The sequence below is a fragment of the Linepithema humile genome, chromosome 3 (assembly GCF_040581485.1).
Source record: "Linepithema humile isolate Giens D197 chromosome 3, Lhum_UNIL_v1.0, whole genome shotgun sequence".
Lineage (NCBI taxonomy): Eukaryota > Metazoa > Arthropoda > Insecta > Hymenoptera > Formicidae > Linepithema > Linepithema humile.
The window spans coordinates 14,098,999-14,115,034 of NC_090130.1; the positions used below are offsets into that span (position 1 = coordinate 14,098,999).

The 16,036-nt window shown below is 38.8% G+C and overlaps 1 protein-coding gene across 5 annotated transcripts in view; it reads right to left on the bottom strand.

The window, feature by feature from the left end:
* Positions 1 to 16,036, bottom strand: part of LOC105680063 (transmembrane protein 8B-like) — a 230,855-nt gene that overhangs the window by 145,136 nt on the left and 69,683 nt on the right. For all 5 annotated transcript variants that reach the window (XM_067352077.1, XM_067352078.1, XM_067352076.1 and 2 more), the window contains one exon: positions 193 to 446. In XM_067352077.1, coding sequence (XP_067208178.1) covers positions 193 to 446 — 254 coding nt within the window. The remainder of the gene's footprint in view (positions 1 to 192; positions 447 to 16,036) is intronic.

Here is a 16,036-nt window from a genome sequence, read left to right on the forward strand (position 1 = left end):
TTGACGAATATTGTTCCACCATACGCAAAATTTAAACATATAGTGCATTAAACATTGCATTAAATGCTATCTCTGATGCCTCTAAATTTTTGGCCATATTATATGTATAACGTAATTTAGTATTATATTTCTTAATTTTAAAGTCTAAAAACTTATTTGTGGTATTTTCTTTAATATTTTGGTAAATATTACCTGTAAGAGATAGGTAGCTGAAAATGTCTCTGCGTGTTTAACACGAACCAATTGATGTCTTGGCATACATGAATTATCAGTCTCATGTTCCTCATTTCTCCGATAAAATATTTTGTTATAAGATCTACTAATATTGTTCCCTTTATAATACCATTTATATTCATTAATATTTAATTCCCTTGCTGAATTAAGACTCAATGCAGTATCGGTGGATTCTCTCATAAAAGATTTATTAGTCAATCTAATTGGACATTCTGAAATAGTAATTCCTTTATTTACTCCACTTTATCTTCGTTGATATACAGGGTGACAGAAACAACCTAATGTCCTAGAAATGTCATATTCTTGAACGATTTCTAAGACGATTTTTCCTTTTACAAAATTTTATTTGAAGCTTAATTTTTGAGTTATAATTGAAAATAGTTCGCTACGCATGCACGCACGCACGCACACACGCAAGTAGGTCTGGTACAGTCTGGTATAGGGGATACAGTCAGAAACGCGCAACGCATCATGAAACTGTTAAGTGTTACGTTAATCTTATGATGTGTTGTACCATCTCTGTCTGCATACAAATATGCACTTTAATCTGGGTACTCTTAGTTTTAAATCCCGCATATCAGAGATAGTGTATCAATCTTTGATATGTAGTGAATAGGTATATGATATGACAAAAAAAATAAAAAATTTCAGTAGGAAAATATTTCGATCATAATAGTGCTCAATTTTAAATAAAGTTCTAAAATATTTTAATATTAAGATAAAAATGAAAGTATTTTTAGTCAAATTTATAAGACTGAAAAGAGAAAAAAGAAAAACATATCAATTTGACTTTAAGTTTATTCTTGAAAATTACACGAAAATCGTCGTAAATGTTTTTTAAGTAGAAACTTTGAACTTTTATCATAAATTTTTATATCTGGTTTCAAAATGTATAAAATACAAAATGTATAATTAAATTTTTTTATTAGGAATTTCCTAAGATATTTTGCATTTTATAATATCTATTATAAAATCTATTTTGTAATATTATCATAATTGGTTTCTTTCATGACGTTACATATAAAAATATTAAAGAAAGATTATAGAAAAATTAATACTTTACAAGATATTTCATATTTTATATCAACAAATATTACAAAATCCAAAACATCTCAGGAAGTTCTTAATAAAACAGGATTTAATCAAACTATTATATTTTAAAAATAATTTCAATGTCAGCGACGAGAATCTGTAATAAAATTTAAAGGGGTATTCTCGCTTTTAGACTCCAAAAAATCGATTTTTTTTGCATTTTTTAATACTTTGAACCTTTTAGAATATATTTTTATTTGTTTTACGGCGATTTGAGTTCTCAAATTGGTCTAGAAAGTCGATAAACGCATGCGCGTCACGCAGGTATACGACCGCTCGAACGACTGACCCTTACTCTTCCAAATCTTTTGTCAAAGTGTTCTCTACAAATCTTATGTGTGTGAGTGTCCAAGAAGACTAAGGCAAACAAAAAAGAATCAGTCTGTTGCTGAAGCGTGTAGCTAACAGTCTGGTCTCGAATAGTCATCTGTTTACAAAATAATTTGCAAAGATGTGGCGACATTCACTAGAACGTAAAGGAAAGAAAGATAAGCCTGTTCATCAAGAAAGAACTGTAAAAAGAAAATTTGCAGACAATCATTTTACTAATGAAGAGAGCACTTCCTTTACGAGCACGTCTGCAGAAAAATTGAAAAAGAAAAAAGAGTGCGATATTCATATTAATCAAACTATCGGCTACTGCATATTAAATTTGGTACGCTTGGCAATGCGCTCAAGTTTCGGGAATTCAAACATTTACAACCTCTATTAAATAATAAAATTTTAGAAAATCTCTTCTAATATATTAGAAGAGCATTAAGAGCCGTCGCAGGATGTTAGTGCAAAAATTTTTAATTTTTCTTAAAGAAATTAATAAATTAGTCTATATGAGACAGTTAAATTGTACACTGATCTCAGATCGAGATACTTAGAGTGTACGAAAATTTAAGTACATTGTTCTCACATATGGAGAATCATAATGTACTAAAAGGAATTATTGGAAAGAAAGGAAGAGAGAGAAAAAATATCAGAGCGCGAGTGGCTAAGCCAGGAATTGAACCCGGGTCTTCCGCTTGCCGGGCAAATGTTCTGATCACTAAACTACTCAGACCCTACGCTTCTAACATTTATCTCTCCTAGATTAGGAAATAAACAATTTAACTGTCTCATGTAGACTAATTTATTAATTTCTTTAAGAAAAATTAAAAATTTTTGCACTAACATCCTACGACGGCTCTCAATTTTTTAACTTGGCTATAGTTCAGTCAAGAACTACAAGTGTATAGTGTGTGACGTGACGCTTTTCGAGCGCCGTCACAAGGGCGATAGCCCGGCCGAGGGAGCAAAGAGTCCTGGTGTTGCTCCTCGCGTGGAGAGAGCAACCCGCGAGACTCCACAATCTTTGCGCGTTGTTTGTATTGTCATTCCCGTTTTATGTCGTTAATATCGTTTTTTAAGTTGTAAGGCGAGACCCCGTGCGGGCGGCGTTGCGTGTTTTGTGCCTCAGGGCGAAGATGCAGCATCGCCAGGAAGACCGGACGCCGGGGGATCATCGACGGGTGTCACGCGTTAGTGACCCCACAGCAAAAGGTCAGGTACCGCGATTCCGTCGCCTCCGCCATCCAAGCCCTATCTAACTCCGCTCTGGTTTTAGCCAAAATCAAAGAAGCGCAGAGACACGCAGCAGCGGACCTTGCCCGGCTGCAGACGGCTTCGAGGGCCCCGAAGATGCTGCACTCGGAAGGACCGGAGTATGGCCCGGCCAGCCTAACCAGTCTCTTCCGAAAACATCGACTCATCGACACGCTAGCGGCCGAAGGATTTGAGAAAACCACAGTGAGCGGGGGGGGGGGGGGCGCCCTGGATGAACTGTGGGCGGTTCTCAGAGGCCCCCCTTTTCGGAAAATCGGCAGGATGCGCAGGAAGGCGACGCGGATTTGGAAAGGACCTAGATGCAGAGCCGAGAAGAGCCACTGTTCGGTGTGCCGCAAGTGCGCGAGGACGACATCCAGGACTCAGCCCGACGACACCGAAGACGCCGAAGACGTCCACTCATTGTAAGCCGCCTCTCGGGTAGCCGTAGAGTTCCGTCCGGTGATGGCTGATAGCGTGAGTTCGTTTTATATGTAGTGTCTCTCACACCATTAACCGTAGTTTTTGATACCGTGAGCGCTTAATTACGCTCAATTACCGCATGTCCAGCCGGCTCCGGATATCGCGTAACAGTCTCTCCGTCTTGCGAGAATTAAGCGCCGACATTCTCTTCTCGTTGCCGTTTCGTTTGCCGTTCGTTTTGTTACCGTACCGTCCTACCGTTACCGTTTCTTTTGAAGATACCGCTTTCTACCGTCTTTTCGTTACCTTCTCTTATTGAAAATACCGATGGTTACCGTCTTTCTGGCGATATCGTTTGTTACCGTTTTTTTGTCGCGTTATCACCGTACCGGAAGTACCGTGGGTGAGTGTCCGCGGGCGGATTTTGGTTCGGGAACGTTCTCCGCGAGATTGCGGTTACCGTAAAGTTAGCGTCTCGGCGAGAAACGGGAAAGCCCGCGAAAAATAGCCGTTCCGCGGCATCTCATTTCTGGCCGTTAGGCTACCGTCGTTTAAAGTATATTTATTTGGCCTTCACCGGCCGTATTGGATGATCAAAATATAAGTCCTTCGTTGGCTGTATATAGTCGGATCAGCGGCGAATTATCGTGATCGCGTTCCCGAGATTTTATGTAGGCATCGAACTCTATTCTTGTTACCGAATTTATAGGGCGAAGGGCCCTACCATCTTATCAACCTATTTCGGCGGAAATAGCCGTATCGGCTCCAGCCGAATAGTTTAAGCATCTTTACCCTTGTAACCAAATCACTGAAATACATCATTGTTAAATTTTAATTATTGAGTTGTCCTTGCGTTAGCCTCTCACTCCAGATATCTAACGTTAAACAAAAGAACTGCGCCCCTCTGCCATATACTGAGCGGGGAGCGGCCGAGCAATTTTGAGAACTGTTAAAGTTACCGATACCGCGGTGCGATTACTCGCACCTGGCGCCCATTTCCGGTTACCGTTATCGCGTGAGTTACCTTGCTCCCGAATTTTGTGGAGTACCGCAAGTTACCGAATCGTGCGGTTATTGCCGATTTCGCGAGTTACCTTGCTCCCGACGAGCGTGGAGTACCGCGAGTTATCGAATCGTGCAGTTACTGCCGATTTCGCGAGTTACCTTGCTCCCGACGAGCGTGGAGTACCGCGAGTTACCGAATCGAGCATCTATTTCCGATACCGTAAGTTACCGAATCGAGCATTTATTGCCGATACCGCGAGTTACTGATTTCCATTGGGCGTGCTCCCTCGGATCTGGCGTGATTCCGAGGCTAGTTCACGTCGCAAGTGTTGTCTGATCAAACTCCACGATTCTTTTCTTTTTGAATAAAGTACGACGTTAAATGCCAGACCTAGTAAACGGCCTAACAAAATTTTTAAAAAAGGAATATTTTAACGCCGGAGCTGCTTTCCTCACGAGACATCACGAGCTCGAACCTTCTCACAGAAAAAAGTAGCAGGTGGCATCAATATTTCAGACAATCTTGGCCACTCAGTATGCCTATCGGCGCCAAGAAAGTCGTAAAAGTCGAAACTCTGCTGTAGCTGGAGTCCTCAGCTGACTCCAGATCTTTAAAAGTGAGATAAAACTGACACCGGCTAGCCCATACCCATGGATTCCAACTACGTGAACTCTATCTAATAGATAGAGTTGTACTGAGTAATGATCAAGCAATAACCGCAATCGAACGCCGAGAAGGCGTGACACTTGACACGGCGCACGTGTTCAGTAGGTCTGGGAAACCATTATATCTGGGAAATGCATTAGCCATACTCTCCACGCGACTTCAGGAGCATGCGACAGTCATAAACTGTCAAATTTATTAGATCAGTGACCCAAGGCCCTATGAACTTGTATACACCGATTCTCAACCAAAAAGCCTGGAATCGGGGCAAGCATTTCTATAGACCACCCATTATTTTATCTTATGGTCTAAAGCAGAGCTCGGAATTATTTCATCTTTTTGGCCGATTCTCATAGTATACGCCTCCTTTCCTCTTCTTACCGCGCGCGCGGCAGCCGCTAGGGCCAGCGCCGCCGAACGTTAGGAACGGCGCTATCCAATTAATATTAAAAAAATTTATTAAAATATTTTTTTCCTCAATAACAATAGTACCTCATGAGTAACGTGGAAATTTATTGAAATATTTCCACATAATAAAAAAAGATAAAAATAGGTCGATTTTGGCCTATGGTATGGAACCAAAACTACAAACGGTTTCTTATAGATTTTATACCGTAGAATCACGTGTCACGTGATAAAGTTCGTTTTCCTCTAGACAGCGGGAAAAGTACGGAAAAATTGAAAAAAAGACCATAAAAAATGCAAAAATGCATGCAAAGTTATTTATTAACAGAAAATTATTTTGCAAATCTTGTGAAAAAGGAAAACTTAAACAAAAAATCATCAATGTTTTATAATATTCAAGAATAGTAATTAAATGATTTTCCAAAACTCGAAATGGAGAACTTAGAGTTATATGCTTGTGGAACTTTCCAAATCAAAATAACTGTTCAATATTAGAAAGATCATGTACGTGAAACAGGTAATTTTGTATTTGAAATCACAAAACCGTTGACTGATATAAATTATCATTGGTATAATATTGACCTACACAGAAAGGATGCCCTCTTATTGCGAGTTCAAGTTCGTTCTCGTCACTCGAATTCTATTAAGTACTTTGTTTACGTCTTAATTAATAAAAGCCTTTCTAGCATTTCATCAATCGTAGGTCACGCTTGTACATGCAAAGTCGGAAAAGTGATAGGATGTTGTTCTCATGTTATATTGATAATATGGTATTTTGGAAATATTTAAACACAATACAGCTACCAGCGTTTAGTTTTTCATCCATTTTTGAAAATGATTGGTCATCCGATTCAGATGATAATGAAGTTACTGAGTCTGACTGAATGTCTACATATGATATTATTACTTTTAATCGGCTCTTTTCAGAGCTAAATGATGTGCAAAAACTGCTCAGGCAATCTCCTCGTGATGGCACATCTCACATCGGATAACGCTAATGCCGACGGTGAAGAAACATTTGATTAGAAGATCAAATACTTTTATCAGAACACACACACACGCACGCACGCACACACAAAAAGCTGTGGACGCATGTGTTAACTCAAGTACATCCATAAGTACATGCGTTTTTTATACGGAAAATTGCATTTTTTATGGTCTTTTTTTCAATTTTTCCGTACTTTTCCCGCTGTCTAGAGGAAAACGGACTTTACCACGTGATTCTACGGTATAAAATCTATAAGAAATTATTTGTAGTTTTGGTTCCACACCATGGGCCAAAATCGACCAATTTTTAACATCCTTCTTTAAAAATAAAAAAAATATTTTTAATACATTTTTTAACTTTTAATGATCAAGGGAGAAGAATCTAACATTCATCAGATAGCGCCGCTTTGAACGCTTGGCGGCGCTGGCTCTAGCGGCTGCCGCGCGCGCGGTAAGGAGAGGAAAGGAGGCGTATGCCACGAGAATCGGCCGAAAAGATGAAATAATTCCGAGCTCTGGTCTAAAGTCTACGTCCATCTAGATCTTAAGGCACCTAGATGCATCTCACCGATGTTAATTAATACCAACCGGATTATGCCACATCAAAAACCCACACCCATCGTATATGGACCCGAAACGACGCTACTTCTTATTCGTTAGAGCCCCTCTTTCTTATCTCTATCACAAGTAAAATAATTATCTAATACTAACCCTATTAGTCGAAAGTGACGCCATCCTCCCCCGCATTAAAAATCTTCTAAAACTAATTCCTATTCGACCCCCGCCTCGAAAATCTAAGATTTTTCAAATCTTCCAAATGGATCCACCCCAAGAAAAGGGTATAAAAACCGGTGTTTTAGTCGCTCCGACACACTCATTTTTATAACAGTTTCTGCCACCTTCCTTCACAATTTTTTTAGTAGTTCGGGCCGCGAATCGGAGAGTAAAACTAGTCGCGAATCGTGCCGTCAAGTGAAACTTAGCCGCGACCGAGTAGTGCATCTCCAAAAGAGGGTCCGTCTCCTACACGACATCAACTTTCAGCAGGGCGCCCACTTCACAAGTGACCTGAAAACTACTCAAGTTCAACATTTAAATCGGAACGACTATCCTTCTCTCTCCGTAAAAAGTAAGTCAGTTCATTCCTTCTTTATTTTTTTATTTTTTGTTCTCTCTGCCTCTCCCTTTTCACCAGTATTTTATTATTATTATTATTTGCCCTGTCCTCATTCTTTTCAATTTTTCGTTATTAGTGAAAATTAAAAATTCGGCGCGACCCGTTTCCGGAGATCGTCGGGCCCGTTCTCGAGTGGATATCTTTATTTACACGTTGTTTTTGGTCACTCTTGTCTCTCCATATTTTAGATAAAAAATATTTTTAATACATTTTTTAACTTTTAATGATCAAGGGAGAAGAATCTAACATTCATCAGATAGCGCCGCTTTGAACGCTTGGCGGCACTGGCTCTAGCGGCTGCCGCGCGCGCGGTAAGGAGAGGAAAGGAGGCGTATGCCACGAGAATCGGCCAACGCGACGAGGGTTTCCGCAAGACCCACTAGAAATAGGCAGATTCAGTCACCTTTTATCTCGCGTACAACACGAACCACACACATGCAAACAGATCCACCGCCAACATTACAACTCATTCCTCAGGAACCTCCTCAGCCTTTCCCCGTGTTCGATCTTCGACCACCTTCTCTTCCCAGGTTTATCTCTCCGATTCTCGAAGAGCTCCTGAAATACAGACTCCCTTCACCTGTCCGTTTTTATCCTCCTACTGTAGAAGCTCTACTGGAGGAGTTCCCGGATAACAATCCAAATTTTGATAATATTTCCGTCAACTCTGAAGCCACTACAATCGAATACATCGAGCCTCCTCCCTATCTTCCTCACTCTGTATTCACAAGGTTTGACTTCTTAAATTTAGTCCTCTCTCCTGAGGAATGAAACACACGCACACGCACACGCACACGCACACACACGCACACACACACACACACACACACACACACTTGCTATTGTAAATACACTGTGACGTGACGCTTTCCATCGCGCCCGTCACAAGGGCACTAGCCCGGCCGAAGGGGGCGGAATTTGGAGTTGCGTCCTTCCGGTCGAGGAGGGAGCGATTTCTCCCGCTTCGACGGGTCTTGCGTTTTTATTTAATTGTTATAATCTACCGACAAACTTAGGATTTTAGCGTTAGGGTGTATGGCCAATTTATCGTTTTGTGTAACTAACGTCAAGAAGAAGCGAACGCCGTGGGATTTCGAAAGATGACCTTGACAGTAAAGAGGAAGCCCGGAAAACATACGAAACCAAGGTCATGTATCGAGTCTCGCGTTGAACATTGTCATAGTAGCAGTTACCGATCCTCCAACTTTGCAGGACCGAGGTTACGGGGAAGCCCCGACAAGGTCCAGATAGAGGGAGCACGGCAGTGCAACCGGATGCCGAAAGACGTTGCCGCCATCACCGAGAGTCCAAACAGACGGTCGATGTAGCCGTGGCCTGGCCAGCCGGGCAGATCGAACCGGAGGACGGCAAATTCAGAGGCCCTTATTTTGAAGTATCGGCCGTTGGCGAGCAAGAAGGCAAGGATAAACAAATGAAGAATAAACAATTGACAAGGTCGGAGCTGTTTACGATCGACAGGCGACTCAAGGAAAAATTATAAACAGAGTGCGCTGACCAATGCGTGGAGACTCGACATGGGCCAGGGGAACCTCAGAGAAACCACTGTTCGACGAGCCAGCAATCGGGAGGGAGCAGCTCCAGAGGAGGGTCCCGACGAGCGTAGCCGTACCGTCTTTGTAAGGCCATCACCCAGGGTAGATATAATTTTGTAATACCGGCCAAAGCGGACGTCACCGACACATTCAATTACCGCTAAAGTACCGTGATTATTCTTGAGTATCGAAATAAGAAGTGCCGATATCGCTTCCCGTGAATTTCTGAGTCGGAGGTTAGCTGGCCCCGGTTACCGTGTTACCGTAGCTTTCTTCGAGGCGCTGAGCCGTCCAAGCGCTCGTAGTCCGAGAAACACTTATATCGTTACCGTCTCCGTCTTACCGGAGTTATCAGTTATCGTTTGCCGGATTATATTGTTACTGTCTTCGTCTTACCGGAGTTATCAGTTACCTGTTACCGTATGTTACCATTGTCTTGAGAAGATACCGTTTGATAAAGTTGATAGAGAATTCGAGTCGTGGAATTTGCGTGGAGTGCAGTGCCGTTTTGCAGCGAGAGTTTGAATTCGGCCTTGGGGCGTAACGATCAACTCGTCGCGGAAACTTGAGTGCCTCTATCGAAATTACCGTTGAGAGTACCTTTTTGTCGGCTACCGAAATTCATGTATTACCGTTGGTACGGATTTGACCTTGGAACGTCGTCTCTGGGCGAGATTCCGGATTCACGCCTTTAGAGAAATTGGACGTCTCTGGCAGGACTCTCTCTGTCTCCGTGTCTTTCGGTGTTACCGTTTTGGGGCCTGTCCTGGAGCGTCGTTTCTTGGCGGAATCTCGGAGGTCGCAGTTTTGGGAGGAGACTGGAGCGTGTCTAGCAAATCTATTACCGTATCATTCATCGTAACGTTTTTCTGAATAATGTTTTGCGTATCGTTCCGATTGCCGCTTCTGATTGTCGTTTTGCGTTCCGATCATCGTGTTTAAATATCGTTGTGCGTAACGTTTTCGGCGTTAACGGCGTTAACGTACCGTTTTGCGTATCGTTCCCGGAGTATCTTTTGGAGTGCCGCTTTGATTGCCGATTCTAAGTATCGTTTTGCGTATCGTTTCCGAATATCGTTTTGAGTATCGTTTCGACTGTAGTCTTCGAGTACCGTTTCTCGAGTGTCGTTCTTGGATACCGTCTAGAGTAACGTCTTTGGAAGTATCGTTCTTGGTTATCGCTTTTGAGTATTGTTTTCTGTGATGCCTGTTTGGCGAATATGATGTTTTGATTTGCGTGTGATACCGACTTTCTTAAAGAGATTCTAAAGCTTGTTCAACTCTGTTAATTCACGATTCTATAATAATAAGTGTTATTAACTTTTATTGTTAAACGTGGTGTTTTTCTGACGACATCTCCTCTCCAGAATCTCCAATAGAAATCAAAAGAACTACGCCCCTCTGCCATATACTGAGCGGGGAGCGGCCGGACATATTAAAAGAATTATTGAAGTTACCGTTACCGTGGTGCGATTATACGCACCTGGCGCCCATTTCCGGATACCGATACCGCGAGTTACCGAGTCGTGCATTTACTGCCGACACCGCGTAAGTTACCTAACTCCCGAAGATCGTGGAGTACCGCGGTTACCAATTTCCATTGGGCGTGCTCCCTCGGATCTGGCGTGATTCCGAGGCTAGGACGTCGCAACACACACGCCATATATATAAATACATATATATGGGGCATTCTTTCTCAACTTTACACCCATGCTGCCCATTTTCTATTTGATCTAAAAATTTTTGAAAAAATCTTAAAATTTACAGAAAAATGTAAGCTTTCCAATGGCGCGTGGCAAAATTATCAAATTCAATTGGATCAAACTTAAAATTTCAGAAAACCGAAAAAAATAATAAAAACGGTAATTATTCAAGTGTAGCGATTATTCATTCGACGTTTTTCTCTTCCAATTAACACTTTCGAGTACTCTGTTTATCTGTGCACTGTCACATAAGTCTAAACTAAAATGACGGATCCAATATGGCCGCTAAAAATTTAAAAAATTTAAGAAATTAACGGATTTTTGTAAAACTTAATACCAAAGAGTTTTTCTGTATGCTGAATACAAATCTCAAATCGGATTTTGAAAATTCAAAATGACGGATCTAATACGATCACCAAAAATATTGGAAAATTTAAGAAGTTAACGAATTTTTATAAAACTTGGTATCAGGAGTATATTTGGGACGCAGATTTTAAAATTTCATCATTAAATTCGTATTTATCGACCTATTTGGTCTAAAGATTATCGAAAAACTATTAAAATTTATAACAAAATTCAAGTCCTCCATGGGAGCGTGGCAAAATTATCAAATTCAATTAGATCATTATTTTTTTTTCTGAGCCTAGTCAAAAAAGTTTTATAAAATCAGATCGTGAAATCCATTTTGTACACATTCGAGAGAGTTTCTTTACCGCGATATTATCGCCATTCATTACAACATTTTAACATTAAAAAAACGTTTCATTGTGATTCCGTAAATTTCTAAACACTTTAATATTTGGATTTGTATATCCGACTCCCATGGTTCTGGGCTTTTTTGTGCTTTGAGCGTTTCTCTGAGGTTTTCTTCGAACAGTTCTTTTCAGAGCTACTTTTAACCGTTCTTTTAGGACTGCTCTCAGAACAATACTACAGAAAATTCTATTATCTGTACTATTTTTGATCGTGAATCTTAGAATTTGATTTTGAATATGTCCAGTATACACGGTGATAGATGTTGCAATCCCTACAATGTGGAAGGGAAAGATCTTCGACGCATTTCGAGTGTTATTAAACAATTATTCCCAAAATTTCCAGATAATGCTAAAATTTGTGCAGCATGTAGGAAAATAAAATATCCTCGCATAAATGAAGATACGCACGTCTCCTCGAGTCTTGATAAAACGTTTGATAATTGTACTCATGATACTAAACAGAATATTTCTGTATCTTCCGGTGCATCTTCATTATCTTTCAGTGGAATTAAATGCAACATAAAATTACAAAGAGAGATTGAGTTGGAAGATATGTTGAGTGGATTGAAAGAAAAATTTTCCACTCTTGAAATTAATGATCCTTTGAGATTGACGATTTTGACTGTAGTACCAGATCCATGGAGTCTAAGTCAAATTTCTCGAGAATTCAACTGTTCTAGGTATTTTGCAAAAAAAGCTAGAGAATTGAAAGCATCTAAGGGCGTTTTAGCAGAAACAACTGCTAAGAGTGGTAAACCATTGCCGGAAAGTACTGTTACACGAATTAAAGATTTTTACAATAGTGACGAAAATAGCAGAATCATGCCAGGTATGAAAGATATGGTTTCAGTAAAAAATGACGAGGGCAGAGATTTGATTCAGAAACGTCTTCTCCTTTCAGACTTAAGAGGTCTTTATGATATTTATAGTAAATGCCATCCTGACTGTCATGTTAGTTTTAGTAAATTTGCCCAACTCCGACCAAAACATTGTATACTTGCTGGTGCGAATGGTACGCATTCGGTCTGTGTCTGTACGATACATCAAAATTGCAAATTGATGATTGACTCTGTCAATTTAAATAATCTTACTAAAGATTCCAATATGATTTTACATAATTATAAAGATTGCTTACGCCAAATCGTGTGCAAAAATCCTAATGAAAATTGTTATATTGGTGAATGCAGTAAATGTCCTGGTATTATTGAACTAAAAAAACATTTAAAAGAACTCATAGATGAGAAAGGTATTCACCACATACAGTTCAGTGTCTGGACAACAACTGACAGATCAACTTTTCAGACGCAAATTCTTCCGTCGTCGGAATTTGTCGATGAATTTTGTGACAAATTTATCATTCTAAAACCTCATTCTTTCATTGCAAAAAAACAATCTCGATTCTATCAGGAAAGAAAAAAGAATTTAAAAAAAGGTGAAGTTCTTGCAGTATTAGATTTTTCTGAGAATTACAAGTATGTTGTGCAAGATGCATCGCAGGCGTTCCATTTTAATAATTCACAATGTACTGTCTTTCCTGTCGTGTGTTACTATAAAAAAGAGTTAGAACTTGAACACAAAAGTTTTATTTTTTTGTCGGATAGTACACTTCATGACACAGCTGCTGTATATACTGTACAAAAGATGCTGATTCCTGAATTGAAAATAATAATTCCTGAGCTAAGAAGAGTAATCTACTTTAGCGATGGGGCAAAACAGCATTTTAAAAATAAATATCAGATGATGAATCTAATGCATCACGAAGAGAATTTTGGTGTTGCAGCGGAATAGAACTATCATGCCACTGCACATGGTAAAGGTGCTTCAGACGGTGTAGGTGCTGTGTTCAAAAGGGAAGCTATGCGAGCTAGCCTCCTTAGTAAACCGAACAATGCCATTCTTTCATTCAAGAAACTTGTTGACTGGGCTCAAAAAAATTCTAAAAGTATTAGTATACTGTCATATAATGACAAAGAGCACAAAAAAACAAAAAGATTTTTGAAAAAACGATTTGATGTAGCTCCACCAGTTCCAGAGATTCTGAGAAATCACTGTTTCGTCCCAATCAACAAAGAAATGGTGATTAAGAGATATTCCAATGCTGGTAATAGTTCGACTTTTTTATATCAAGATTTCAAAAAGTAGGGGGTAAGAGCTCAGGCGACATCAGAATCAGAGGTATCTCTAGTATCAAGTTTTATGGTATAAAAATCTGTCAATTTCCTAAATTTTCAATATTTTTGGTCTTTATATTAGATTCGACATTTTCAGTTTACGAAATCCGACTTAAGATTTGTATTTAGCTGGCCGTAAAACTCTCTGTTCAAATTTTATAAAACTCCCTTATTTTTAAAAATTTTTTAAATTTTTAGTTGCCATATTAGATCCGCCATTTTGAATTTTCGAAATGCGACTTCAGATTCGTTATTAGCAACCCGAAAAAGTCCCTGATACCAAGTATTATAAAAATTCGTTAATTTCTAAAAATTTTCAAAATGTTTTGGTGGCCATATTGGATCCGCCATTTTGTATTTTCGAAAGATAACTTTAGACTCGTATACAGTAACCCGAAAAACCCCTTGATATCAAGTTTTATAAAAATCAGTTAATTTCTTAAATTTTTTAAATTTTTGGCGGCTATATTGGATCCGTCATTTTAGTTTAGACTCATGTGACAGTGCACAGATAAACAGAGTACTCGAAAGTGTTAATTGGAAGAGAAAAACGTCGAATGAATAATTGCTACACTTGAATAATTACCATTTTTATTATTTTTTTTCGGTTTTCTGAAATTTTAAGTATGATCCAATTGAATTTGATAATTTTGCTACGCGCCATTGGAAAGCTTACATTTTTCTGTAAATTTTAAGATTTTTTCAAAAATTTTTGGATCAAATAGAAAATGGGCAGCATGGGTGTAAAGTTGAGAAAGAATGCCCCATATATATATATTACATTAGTTATAATTAAATGTTAAGCTTCACTTGTACTCAAACCAAAGTTAAGATTAAAAGTTAAGCATCACTTGTACTCAAATCAAAGTTAAGATTAAATGTTAAGCTTTACTTGTACTCAAACCAAAGATTATGATTAAATTTTTAGCTATTATTAATTAAAATTCTGCTTTTATTTATTTAATTAGACCCTCCTCGTTTGTTCCTCACTTCCCTTTCGAATTTTGCGCAAAGGTTCCGTCCCGGGTAAAAGGGATTCGATTCCTTAACCCAAAAGGGAACCAACGAGCGGTTGACTTGTCGACGGAGTAAAACAACTCTTCCAGTCGCTGACCCGTCGCTAGTTCTAATAAGCCGTTCGGCTCGTGCGATCAGGCCCGCCTATATTGATCGCCGAGTCCAAGAAAATTCTTCTATCAGGACGTAACAATAGATTAAGAATCTTTTTAAATTTTTTGTTTCAGATAATTTTTGTGCCTTAAATTGTGGCGACCATAAGCCGATGTTTTTTTGACACGTCTATATGGACACGCCCATAACTTTTAAAAAACTTTTTTATATTTATAAAAATTTGTAAAGAACATACAAATATAGAAGAATAAATGTACCAAGTTACAAAATTATAACTTTTATACTTTTTCCAAAAAAAATTCCTAAAAAAGGCGTCTAAAATGGTACCAAAAGCGAGAATACCCCCTTAAGGATTTCTACTTAAAAAATTCAGAATAGTTTTAACATTTCAGAAGCCAATCCAAAATTAAACTGATACCTATTTTTGTCTTTAAAGGTTTACAATCTTTATCTAAAATTTTTTTTGTATTTGCATTCAATTCCGAGAATTTTACGTGTATCAAATTGATGAAAATTGTGGAATTATTATTTCAATAATTTGCATATTTGTATTTTGTATTTATTTATCAGGTTGGCAAGAAAGTCATGTCGTTTTTCACCGATAGATGAGTGTATTGGTCATTAAACTCAATTAACTTCACTCCAAACCCTATAATCTTTATACCATTTGACAGCTGACATTTCAAGCTTTTTTTTAAAAAAAAAATCGTCATTTAATAAAGAATTATTTGTTTGGCATCGAGTTAAAGATGGAAAATCGAAAAGAGCATTTCCGTCATATTTTACTTTTATTTCCAAAAAGGAAAAAACGCTGTGCAAGCCCGTCAAAAGTTATGTACTGTATATGGTGAACAAGCCTTGACAAAGTGTCATCCCAGTGTCGTCGCCAGTGTCATCGTTGGTTCTCTCGCTTTCGTTCAGAAGATTTTTCTGTAAAAGATGCACCACGATCAGGCCGGCCAATTGAGATCAATGACGACAAAATAAAAACTTTAATTGAATCCAACCGTCATTATACGACATGGGAGATCGCTAAAAAGCTAAATGTATCACATACAAGCATTGAAAACCATTTAAAACAGCCGTACCGTTTAACAGCCTCATCAGAATCAAATTTTTTTCCGTTCAAAGAATTTTGTAAGGAACGAAATAAGTGATAGTCTG